Source organism: Oncorhynchus masou, chromosome 2 (assembly GCF_036934945.1).
Source record: "Oncorhynchus masou masou isolate Uvic2021 chromosome 2, UVic_Omas_1.1, whole genome shotgun sequence".
Classification (NCBI taxonomy): domain Eukaryota; kingdom Metazoa; phylum Chordata; class Actinopteri; order Salmoniformes; family Salmonidae; genus Oncorhynchus; species Oncorhynchus masou.
Window position 1 is genome coordinate 34,242,639 of NC_088213.1, and position 12,720 is coordinate 34,255,358.

A 12,720-nucleotide genomic window follows, 5' to 3' on the forward strand; every position below is an offset into this window, starting at 1 on the left:
TTTAGTCTTGAAAGAAAAGAAAATAGTTATTGTTCCAACTTCAAACATCGGTGCTACTCAAGTCTGGTAAATCCTCTTGGAGTTGTAGGAGAAATAACATGGGGATTAGATCTAATTCCACAACCCACCACCCGCCAGGTTGGAGTGGCTCACAGCTGCCACTACTAAAGCAGCCAGTCTCCACTTTGAGTCAATGGTTATTGAAAACTCATTTTTAACAAGCTATTGTACACTGGGATATTCTGTGTGGCTGAGTTAGTAAGCATGTATTAGCTTTATGGTGAACATTATGAATGATAATTATTCACATGCTGATAATTGTTTACCTACAGGGAGGGATGTGACTCAAGTCTCTACGCTGACCATTTTTACAGGGAGCACGTGAAATTTAAGAGCGCAATAAAAATATTTGAGGTAACAAGCAGTTTTCTTTGTAGTAATGATGCAAGCGTATACTCCGTGGCACCCAGGGCCTGCGGTACAGTGAAGGAATCATTGCAACAATTATCATCTGGGTGATTTTATTTTAAGAGCACTGGTGCTCCTATATTAAAATTCCAGGTCACACAGCAAAATATTTAGGTACATATGCAAGTAAAATGGTCACACTGTAGAGCCATGTGACTCATGTTTTCCATTGCAGAGTGCATCATGTTGAATTACACAGAGCCTTCTAGTGCATCTCCACGTATTTGACTGCAGGATTGTTCATGGTACACTCATTTTCCTAATTGTGTTCTCAAGTGGGTTTCTGGTCATGCAAACACTACTGCCATTAGAAATGACCAGGGATGAATTAAAGGAAATTAGAGATCTATCCAACCCTGAGGGGAATGAAACAACACACAATCAGGGAAAACACAATATGTGCTCAATGGATTTCGGAATCATTGTAGAAATGTTACCGCTGATACATTTCCATGCTAAAGATATTACAATAATGTAATGGGGGCTTACTCATGACTCTCAGTTGCTTCCTTTCAAAACATTCAAAGACAATTGCTCCATTATACGGATATGACTTTGAAAATGCACAGTGCCTTGAAAGATATATTTTGAACTACTCTCTCAGTGATGCGTTTTATTGTGCTCGCCAGGCCATGGACTGCTGTAAATGGATTCATTCTGCAGTAATCACACTGAGCATAGAGGCAATATCCCTGAGATGCATCAGGGCAGACTGGTCTCAGCTATCCCTTCTCAGCTGTACGTAGCAACAGGTGATGGGGAGCATGGGGAGTGGTGTGCTTTGACCACTGAAACATTGGGATTGGTGAAACGTCACCACATAGAACAAAGAGTATAGAGGCAGAGATGCAACTTTAAAATGTCTAACAGTAAGGTAAGAATACTTGGAAGGGCAGCCCTAAAGTGGTCTCCAGTGGCATTGACTTAGAGGAGGTAATCATTATAGGTCATCTCATCATGCTATATGTCATACTGTGAAATGGTGTGATGAAAAGTATTGGCGTGGCAGGGTTGACCTCCTTAGAAGTAGGAGGAATACACTTGCAGCACCTTTTTTTTTTAGGCGGGCGGGGAGCAGCTCCAATCATCTGTAAATGTCATGAGCTCTGACGGAGGGTTTGGGTATTGACTGAGTCTGGCTAGATGAAGGACAGGGACGCTAATCTTCTCCGGCCATTTATATCAATTCAGAAAAGCCACCAGACCACGTCACGCAATATACAAATTACAGTATTCTAGAAATGACACTGATTTTTTCAGTCCTGTGAAATGGTGTGATGATCGTCATGCTTTGTGCACATCCTGGCTGTGTTAAATGTGTGCTGGCTCTGATGACTGACTGAATGATTATACAGTGACCTGCACTGATTTATTTGAGAGAGAACCGGTGTGTGCTTCAAGTTACTGTCTGTCTGGGAAGTGGAATGTTTGACCTCTCACTTCCACCCAGCTGAATGAACAGGCAGTAACACTTTAAAACATGGCCCTCAGCTTAGCACATGTAGCAACTGTTCCGCTCAGATAATAACACTCTGATCATTCTAAATGAGAGCATGTACTGACACTGGTCGTATGATTGGTTGAGTTTGGAATCTGAACACCAATTAGTTGTGGTTGTTGGCTGTAATTTGGTGGGCTGTGTATAAAGATTGCACAATGGCTAACCCTGTAAAACAACCAATTTCACTGCACCTATACGTTTTTTTAAACACTCTGTGATTTAAGAATGTGATTTTTAGCTGGTTCCTATTATAAGAGTTTGGATGGAAGATGCTGTTAAATGTAGTTTTGAAGTTGTTGTGACGAGAAATGCAAACCCTTATCACCCTGATTGCAACGTCTACTCCTCTGTGCACATACTCTTCTGTGCACATGCGTCACACTGTTGCTATGTTTTTCATGGGCTTGCTGTGTCACCACTGCCACCTAATGTGCAGTGCCTAAAACTGCATACACTCTATTCAGAAGGTCACATACAGCTCCCAAACAAAATCACAAGCTGTATTTTGGGGGATCGAATGTCTAAACTATATGGTATATATTGTTATTACTGACATTGATTTTATGTGACAGTCAGTATTTTGTCTGATTTGTTATTGTGTTTGTACCCCAGGTAAAAGAAGCCATGCAGAGGATCCACGACAGAGGCAACATAGGAAAGCTAATCCTGGATGTGGAGAAGTCTCCCACTCCTTTGGTAGGTACACAACCCTGACCTTTTTTTCTACAAAAACAAGTTATTAATAAGTGGTCTAAAATTGCACATGCATTCAACCAGTTTGAAAATCCTTGAGGAAAAAGGAAATTATTAAATAGCATCATGACTCACCACAGTGAGCAATTTATCCCTGGAAAACTCTTGGCCAAATCAACACATGGTTTGGTTTGAGGTTCCTAGATAAAACTGAGTCTGATAACAATGAATATGATATCTTCCAATGGCACTGGTTTCTATAGTGACCCGTGAATGTCAGCGTCCCCATTTGGAGCAGCAAACATAAGAAACAAAAGCCTGAGCAGCGTTGACAAAATGTAGATTCAATGTTGATACTTCTAAAGTAACTGTCCAGTAAAACCCCATCTCAAACTCTTTTAATTGTATTTAAAAAAATAAAAGGAATGCTTGAAATTTGCTTGGGCCATATGTGATTGTTCCAGCAGCTTTTGCCTTTTTGTTTTTATTCTCCAGTGAGGTGAAGGATCATTCTTGAGATAATGGGAGGCACGTGCTCAGTAATGCACACTCACTGCACACAAGCAAGATAGCTAGCACGCCGAGCAATCCACAGCTGGTGTTAGCAAAAAGGACAACGCCTATGCAACAACTATCTCACCTGTCACTTCTATTTCAAATTATGTGGTTTGTATAGGTAGACCACAATTAAAATACCCAAATGTTGGACAACAGGATGATTTTGCGGGACATTCGCGAGACAGTTGCCTTCATGAATAAAAACATTTAGCAGCACGTCCCCATCCCACCCAGATGTAGCCTATTGAATATCATTATAGAATATGCATAAAATGCATCCTCCAATTGCAACATCTACCTATGGCCATACATATTGTCTCAAGAAACATTTATATTTTTTAATACCCTCAAACACCAAGTTAGGCATCCCTCATTTCAAAATAGGCCATGGCATCATCACTGTCATAAATGAATGATAATTCTTCACATTTTACCAGTGAAATGTCCAAACTGCGTCTGCATGCCGATCATTTGATCTCAAATAGTTTCATGGTAATATGTATTTAGATCTTCGTGAATTCCTATTTCGTGGGGAAATTAGAGCAGATGGTGTTAAACTTCATAGCCTTTCTGTATTTTAATTTTTTCTATCATAGCACATTCTGGCGCTGTTGAGTTTTGGCCGTCTGATCATTTTGGGGGACTATTCAGCTTACCATCCTAAAATCTCATAAGAAATTAAGTGGTATTTTTGGTGTAACAGTAATGTTATACTATGCTATTATATTTGGTTTTGTTATGTAGAATACTAATCCACTGGCACACACTGATTGAATGAACGTTGTTTCCACGTCATTTCAATTAAATGAATTGACGTCTGTGCACAGTGAGAATTTAATCATTATGTGATCTTCTAAGACATTGATTCAGCTTGGATCTAACATTACTAAATGAAGTAGCAGAGTAATGGCAGCACTACACCCCTGCAGTCCGTTGACCAAATAAGTAATTGAAGCGCACATAGCCTACGCCTTTCGAAAGATTTGGTGATGCAGAAATGAGAGACTACATGTGTGGCTGTTTTATGAAAATATGGGAATATTTGGCCAAGGAAATATTTTTGGTGGTCTCATGGAAGGTCAAATAGCTAGGAAGGGAGACGTTAAAATCGGATTTAGTGAAGTAGCAGCAAATATGTTTATTGTGCAACTAATGAGCATGGAGAGCCTCACAAGTTTGAAAAAATGACATCTTTCAGTCTAATATGGTTATTTACTTACTTTTGTAGTTCTTTATCAGTAGCATGCTTTTTGAAAATAGTTAGGCCTAACTGTCCTCTCCAAGTTTAGCTGGAATTTAGCCCAAAATGATTTGAGAAATATGATTGGTTGACAATAAGCCTATGACATTAGTCTACATCTCGTCTTGCTGTGCAGAATATCAGATCTCAGCAATGATTGGAGAAGTGTTTAACATCACCAGTAGGCTACCACATTCTTATGATATTCATTTTTTTTCATAAGTGAAAAGAGACAGGTTGGAATGTCTGACTGAAATACGGGACAAAAAAATAAATATCTAAATTAGTGGTTTTTGAATTTGTTAATACAATTCAGAACATAATTGTATGGTTGTGGGATGTGGGAAAAAGGGCCAAACTGCTGGACTGTCCCGCACAATCCGGGACTTGTAGTCACCCTAGGTTAGTAAGAGTTGGCCTGCTGACTGTTTAGAAGCAGTTAGCTAATGTTAGCATGCTAACGTTAGCTATCAATGCTAAATAAGCCAGCTGGCTAACCAACAAGAAAGCAAGTCAAAGCAGATCCTCCACACAACCATCTCACTACCTCCTTCAATTTTAAATCCTGTGGTTTGCAGCTTAAAGTTTTAGGTCAAGGGGAAACCTAGTTAGCTGCTGTTGTCTAACAAATTTAGCAGCAGCCAGTAGCTAGTTAGCTTCACAACTACCTAGCTAGCTAACGTTATTTAGGTTGCAAACAACATAAATATTAGGAATATAATGACAAAGCAAAGGACAGAAACGACTCATGATTGTGCAATAATCAGTGTGCATTTATTAATTTATTGCTGTTATAGTAAAGTGCCCTAGTAGTTTTATTGTGTATTTCCAAATCCTGAATCCATCCATACTATTTGACTTAGTGCAGCCAGGCTCAGGAAGTCTGCCCCAGTGCCTCCACATGGGAACTAATTTGAATATCCAAGTGTATGCCAGTGTTGTTTCTGAAACGCCAAGCAGGGACACAGAGAAAATCTGCTTTTTAACATCCTTAATTATATATATTTTGTATTAGTAATCTATTTAATTCATATTGTGATTAATTGTAGGTAATATTTCATAACAAATCTGGAACACTGGACAGATACTTTAATATCTGTATCCTTTGTCCCTTGTCTTTGGATGTTTTCTTATAGATACAGTTTATATCGTACATGTTGTGTATTGGTACTCTATTCTGTATTTGGATAAATTACAGTGTGTTCTGTATTCTGTGTAGATGGCCAGTGACAGCACAGAGACCAGTGAGGCTGGTGAGGAGGAGGAGGAACATGAAGGGGACAGTGACAACAAGGAGCGCATGCCTTTCATCCAGTAGGCCCAGGTACGGTACCACAACTGGCCTGGACACCTCAAAGGAAGGAGGTGGAGCGGGGGATTAGTTCCATAACAGATGACTCCACAACCCGAACTACGCACCGTGAACTCAAACCTTTGTACAGTATGTGAGTGTATGTTTGTGTGCTTGTGTGTGGGTCTGTTGTCTTTTGTTATGTAAGATGTTTGAAAGACATATGGAAACTCATAAGACACTGGTTGTCAAAGTTGCCCATCAGCTAAATTGCCATTCACTATCCAGTATTATGATGAGCATTGTGTTGCTGAACAAATGATGTTAAGAGATGCTTAGACCGATCTGCAGCCTCGTCATTGTTCATTGTGTTCTATGACAACCTTAACACGGGAGCAAAGTAGGAACGGAGTGAATAAGGGGTTGATTATGTTGCTTTTAGGGAAAATACGAGAGTGAGTGATTGAGTGTTAAAGAGAACAGTAAGTAAGTGAGTGAGAGTGAACCAGGCACATAAGTGATATTGACCATGGTTGTACCTCTGTCTTGATGGTTGAAACAAGAGGGAAACTAGGAGGGTGGGTGTTAGAGTAAACATCTCCTCTAAGCTATATTCCCCTTTCTCTTTTACCACTATTATGATGACTCAGAAGTGAGATTCATTTTGGCTGCTTCATGAACAATAGTCACTCTGATCACCCCATTACCACTGAATACACAGCAAACCCAGAGCAGATTGGCCCTGGGCTATTTACCTCCACCTGCTGCAGTGAGTTTATCAAAATCACTCTCTGAGATCGTTTCTCACCCTCCTCTCTCAGGTTATCTTCAGCAGTGTGTGAGCTAGGAGAGAGTATTAGGAAATGCCACTGTAAATGCCTGCTACCATGTTTACCGACACATTAGAGATCCAACCTTCTGCGGTATTGTTATGGGATCACCAGTGCCTTTGAGCTAGAAGTCTGCAGCAGTCTTGTAGAAGATTTCAGTATTTGAATTGTACCCATTCCACAAACACTAAATTTCATGGTGGTTCTGCCAAATGCCAGGTAGCATTCTGAGTGTGTTTCCTACATTTCTGCAACTAATAAAAATAAGAACGATAATGTCAGCTTTTGGCCTCATCCATAGTCCACATTTCAGACAAACAATGCAGAGAGAAATGGCATGGTGGCCAGGTAATGATGATGATTAACCACACCCGTTTCTGTTTAGTCTGTGTTCTTTATGTGTGTGTGTGTAAGAAGTTGTGTTACATTTACTGGCTGGTGCCTGTGTATAGTGTACTATGCCTCCCAAACAGAGTGCCAATGAGAGGGAGGACTAAAGACACATTCACTTACAGATGAGCTGATGGGCCATCAAGAATGGAAGTACTATTGCTGTGGATGCCACAGGACAGGAGTTATTCGTATCAGATGTTACCATCTCATGCGAGATGGAGTATGACAACTGTATTGTGCTACCAGTCTTATCCATATGGAAAGTGTGAAATCAATCATCCAACGTACAAAGCTATTTATTCATTAAAATATGAAACTACCATTGATGGTACAGAGATGAAAGCTATTCAATCGCCTTGTTATAAACAGTAAATCTAGCTAAGGCAGCTGTGTTTCATATAACTGCAAGCTACACATAATACCTTCAGGAGTATTCCCAAACCAAAAATAAATGTAAATGTACAGACACATAAATAAATGTACAGACACAGTATAAAACAGCATACAATTCTTGTAACTTTGCAAGTGAATAGAAAAGATGATACATTTTTGTATGTACCCTACTGTCTGTATGGAAAGAAAGGGCCCAGTTATTACATGGCTGTAGAAGTGATTGGAAAGTAGTCAGCTGTGCTTCTCCAAACGAACCACCCACTGGTGAAGAAATACAGTTTCACACAATTCATTGATCTTTCATTTGCCACTTACAAAATTCATATGATCTTTAATTAGCCAAGTCACATTAAATGTCACAACATTGTATTCAAAATTTTATTAGCTACATCACAACATTGCACCTATTTCCTTTCATGATAGACTTGGCAATGGTGCTGGAAATCAAGTATATTAATGAAGGAGAACAGTACATCTAAATGTGAATGTCTCTTTGGGTTTTCCTGTTAGTCTAGGTTTAGAGTGTAGAGTAACTTGCAGTGTGTATGTTTGTGTTTCCATGGGAGGTCATTATGATGGATAGTCATCTTGCCTTAAAAGTAAAATAAGATAAACAAATTAGGTAGGCGTGTTTAGTACTGTAGCTGGAACCTGATTACAGACTTATATGAAGATATTGTTTAACTGTATTTGTTGGTATTAGTGTTTTTGTTATGTTATACTGTACGTAGTCCAGTTCTGTTTACATGAATAAATGTTTCTGCAGAGCATTCTGGGACAGCTGTGTGTTTTTCTTGGCCTGTGTCATCTGCAGGTTTTCTCCACAAGCCACCCTGTGAAAGACTCCCTATAATATCACACTCTCATAGGCTGGGGTATTTCTCCAAGAATGTACAGTATGAAAAATGATTTAAGCTTTAAATCCATGGTAACTTTCTCACTGTAAATACCTGCCTGTTAACAACAGTAAATAGACTTTGACCATGGTTACTTTAAGTAGCTCTGCCGATTTCTTAGGTTCTTATCTGATTAAGTCATAAGGATTCAACATGAATGACTGATTTTCATCTCTCCCAATCACTTTGAGTCTTGATATTCTCTTATCATCCCTTTTCCACTTATAGCAGTGGGGTATGTACACCTTTATTATGCAATATAAATGAGGTTGGTCCTTTGCTATTTACTAGCAGGCCGATGGCCTTTCACAATGTCACCACTACAACTTCCTATAAATCAAACACAACTGTGATAACAAATGCTTGACCTTTTCTCAAGCTCCTATCCCCCCATGGTAACGTAACTCAAATGGGTGACCTTTGCCGATGTCCTATGTGCTATTTATAGGCACTATCATCTAAGCCTGCAGAATTGATCTCTCTGACTGGCATAAACATAATTTATGCCGAAGATCTTTTACTGTTTTTATGCTCCAATGCTGTAATGAAATATGGATTGCATCCTTTTAGCATTGTGTAGCTAAACCACTTTAACTATGTGGTCATATTGCACCTCTCAACAGCCCTAGAATATTATCTGGGTGAGACCAGGGTTACAGAGTGTTGTTATGACATTGATTACTTTTCAATGTTGCTCTTCAGGTTTTGGGAATTAATTCATGCAAATGGTTTCACACAGACATTATATTTACTGTCTCATTACACCTAATCAAATTTGAAAGGTATCTCCATTAATTTTTAAGTGCTTGGGAATCCCGGCTCTCTCAATCAGACAGCAGAGTTTTTCTTAACACTGCACCACTCTTCCATCTGATCTGTCTACTCTACAACATCACAGACTAAAAAGAACCTCTGCTGCACCAGAGCAGGGAGCTGGACTTCCTCAGCTCTATTAAGCTCCCTGTTTTCCATGGTTACACAACTGAATCTGTATTTTCAGCACATTTGAATGAGATATAATTAGAGTTGACAAATAAAATGTCATCATCCTCATAATGTTTTGATACATTGGGAGACCTATCTATGCATTTGGTCATACAAATAATGTTGGTGACATGACGTATAAAATAACAAATCTCTTATCTAGGGAGTAACAACATTTCTTTTTCCGGGTTAATTTACTGTGGGTCAAATGTATCCATGCACAGGTGAATGGTGGGAGGTCAGATACAGAAGCTATCAGATATTCTCATGCAGATCAATCTGTGCAGTGTTGCAGTCCATGAATTTACGGCTTGTTTGTGAAATGGATGGGGAAAACGGTAAATGAATTGCACCTTGTCCCAAGTAAATATTTATGAATGGGCAGAAACAGGGGCATCATTGTTGTCACCCCACCCATGGTATTTGAGATCCCCCTGACGTTTGAAAAAACCCAAAGTTACATAGTGTCAGCCAATGAGAGGTGAATCACTGCAGGAGCAAACAGTGAGCAAACAGTGAGCCTGTATATAGTGAACTGCCCACAGTGCGTTGGGCTCCTGTGTCAATGTTAAAAGGTGTGCCCTTTTTCTTTTGTCGGAATTTAGTGCAGACATGGCGCGTCTGGTTCTCCCCATCTTTTTGGTTATCTCTCTTACCTTGCTCCACCTGGGATATAGCCATCCATCTCGTACCAGGAAAGCAGTGCCAGCACCACAGAGAGGTAACACTCACCACACACACTACACTAAACTTCAGTGGCTCTACTATGTTTTTCTGTACATTTTCTCTCTGACATGCCTGCCTGCTTGTCTGTGTTTCTATGGAGATGCAGCGGCAGATGAGGATGATGTAAAGTTGCAGCTGGAGAAGCTGTGGCAGGAGGTGAACTCCCTGAAGGAGATCTCGGCTCTGCAGACAGGTATGCTGAGCTGGCTGCTCTGTGCGCTCACACTGAGTGCTGCTTTATGGCCAGGAAGGTTTCAAAGAGGGAATGCTTCTCATGAGGAAATGTAGCTGTTACTCATGCAGATTTAGCAGTTACTGTATGTTTCTTATGGGTTAGGCAGGTGTATACTGTATGTACCTTTGGTACATGCACTCTTGGAGAAAATTAATTGTGCTGTCTGGAACATAAAAGGGTTATTCGGCTGTCCCCACAGGAAAACCCTTAAGAAAATGCTTTTTGGTTCCAGGTAGAACCTTTTTGATTTCCATGTAGAACCCCAAAAGTTTCTACCTGGAATCAAAAAGTGTTCTCCTATGGATACAGTCGAAGAACCCTTTTGGAACCTTTTTTTCTAATAGTGTGGAATTAATGCAGAGAAATTATGATTTTGTATTTATGATGGTAATTCACGCTAACCCCAGACATTTACTAATATGCTCAGTCACCAGTAGAGGGCAGGAGTACTCTTACCTTCAACCTCATGCCTCGCAGCAGCAATAATGATGTTGACAGAGCACTGAGTCATGTGCTGGGGAAGATAATGCAGTTGAATTTCTGGAGCACATTGCGAAATGTATAATAATGGATATAAAAGTATTATGATGAGACAGGTTCTTTATACAGGGAGGGTGGAAGAACAGAGTGGTATAGTCTCATATAGTATGCCTCTGTCTGAGTTCCTCCCACTGAAAGGGCTTATGTCTTATTTTGGGAACTTGGTTTAGGAAACATGGATACAGATGAAAACCTTTGCTTGGTCCTACTAGTCTTCATTATGTCTGATTGATATTCTATAGATTAGAAAATGTCAGTGAGACATTATACACCAATATATCATGTAAATATATATTTTGTATATGTTTCAAATTCTTCAGTAGTATTGAGCAAGGTAGGTAGGGTTATTGCCTGAGGAAGTTTTAAGGAGATAAATGTACTAAACTGCTTCCCTCTGCTTCCAGTTTGTCTTCGTGGCATCAAAGCTCACAGGAAGTGTTACCTGACCATCGAGGAACCCAAGCACTACCATGAGGCCAACGAACACTGCATCGCATGGGGTGGAACACTTGCCACTCCGCGTGACCTCAATGAAAACAATGACCTGAGGGACTATGCCAAGAGGAGTGCGCCAGGTACCAAGGAGTTCTGGATCGGTGTGACAGACATTGTGAAGGAGGGCCAGTATGTAGACGTCAACAGCATGCCCATCAGCTACTTCAACTGGGACAAGACCAAGAAGCAGCCCACAGGGACAAAGAGGGAGAGCTGTGTCGTGCTCTCACTGGCTGCACAGGGAAAGTGGCATGATGAGGTCTGCCTTGGCAAGAAAAAGTACATTTGTGAATACCCCATTCCCTAACTTGTGTACCACCATGGAGACCAGATGGTTGTTGACAACCTGATGATCATTTATGCTCGTCATTAAAAAATACATAGGAAATGGTTCCAGTGTGAGTCTCTCTTTCACCTTCACTGTATTATACTGCTAATCAAAATGTCCAATTTGCTTTAATTTATGAGTTTGTGAATTTGTAGAGAAGTTGAAATTCTAGGTAATCAATGACCAATTCCCTCCTGTACTCCCACTTGCAATAATGATTGTTAATGTGTTTATTGTTTAATAGTTATTTTAAAATAACGAGTAGATAGGGCACACTGCTAGGCTGACCAAAATATGTCACTTGATGATTGGTACAGGACTAGACCTTACAGTAGATTCTATTCTAATCTCTGATATTGGCCATAACAGACAGACAGCCAGACATAAGTTACACCCATACATACATCCATACACAGGCCTACATACATACAGGTAACTGCCAAAATAAAGGAAACACCTAACATAAAGTGTCTTAATAGGGTGTTAGGCAACCACGAGCCAGGACAGCTTCAATGCATCTTGGAATAGATTCCACAAGTATCTGGAAGACTATTGAAGGGAAGCAACACCACTCTTCCACAGGAAATTCCATAATTTGGTGTTTTGTTGATGGTGGTGGAAAATGCTGTCTCAGGCGCTGCTCCAGAATCTGTGTTCAATTGGGTTGAGATCTGGTGATTGAGACGACCCTGGAATATGGTTTCCATCGTTTTCATGCTCATCAAACCACCATCAAACCATTCAGTGACCACTTTTGCCCGGTGGATGGGGCATTGTCATCCTATGTGGCAGTCAAAATAATGGCCTGCCCAGCATTTTTAGACATTACCCTAAGCATGATGGGGTGTTAATTGCTTAATTAACTCAGGAACCACATCAGTGTGGAAGCACCTGCTTTCAATATACTTTGTATCCCTCATTTACTCAAGTGCTTCCTTTATTTTTGGCAGTTACCTGTACATACATGCAGTGGTGGATTTAGGTACTGTGTAGGCGGCACCGGGCACCCACACAAAAAATATTGGAATGGTGATATTTGCGTGATCAGTTTTCTATCTCTCATTTGCACGTCACGTCATTGATACATGTCACCGTGTGGGACTCTGGGTCAATTAACCTTGTCCGAGTGGGCTCCCTGATTCTAGTTTG

At 40.2% G+C, this 12,720-nt stretch overlaps 2 protein-coding genes across 2 annotated transcripts in view; both read left to right on the forward strand.

Annotated features, from left to right (window-relative positions):
- The window catches only part of LOC135503662 (synaptic vesicle membrane protein VAT-1 homolog-like), a 30,012-nt gene extending 21,875 nt beyond the window's left edge, over positions 1-8,137 (forward strand). Inside the window, exons 8-9 of the mRNA XM_064921815.1 lie at positions 2,582-2,665; positions 5,680-8,137. Of these exons, the coding sequence (XP_064777887.1) occupies positions 2,582-2,665; positions 5,680-5,778 (183 nt within the window). The 3' untranslated portion in view covers positions 5,779-8,137. The remainder of the gene's footprint in view (positions 1-2,581; positions 2,666-5,679) is intronic.
- Positions 8,138-9,814: 1,677 nt separating this feature from the next.
- Positions 9,815-11,568, forward strand: LOC135554069 (tetranectin-like protein). The gene is made up of 3 exons (XM_064986093.1): positions 9,815-9,968; positions 10,074-10,166; positions 11,153-11,568. The coding sequence occupies exons 1-3, from the start codon at positions 9,860-9,862 to the stop codon at positions 11,548-11,550; spliced, it is 600 nt and encodes a 199-aa protein (XP_064842165.1). The 5' UTR covers positions 9,815-9,859; the 3' UTR covers positions 11,551-11,568.
- Positions 11,569-12,720: the final 1,152 nt, after the last annotated feature.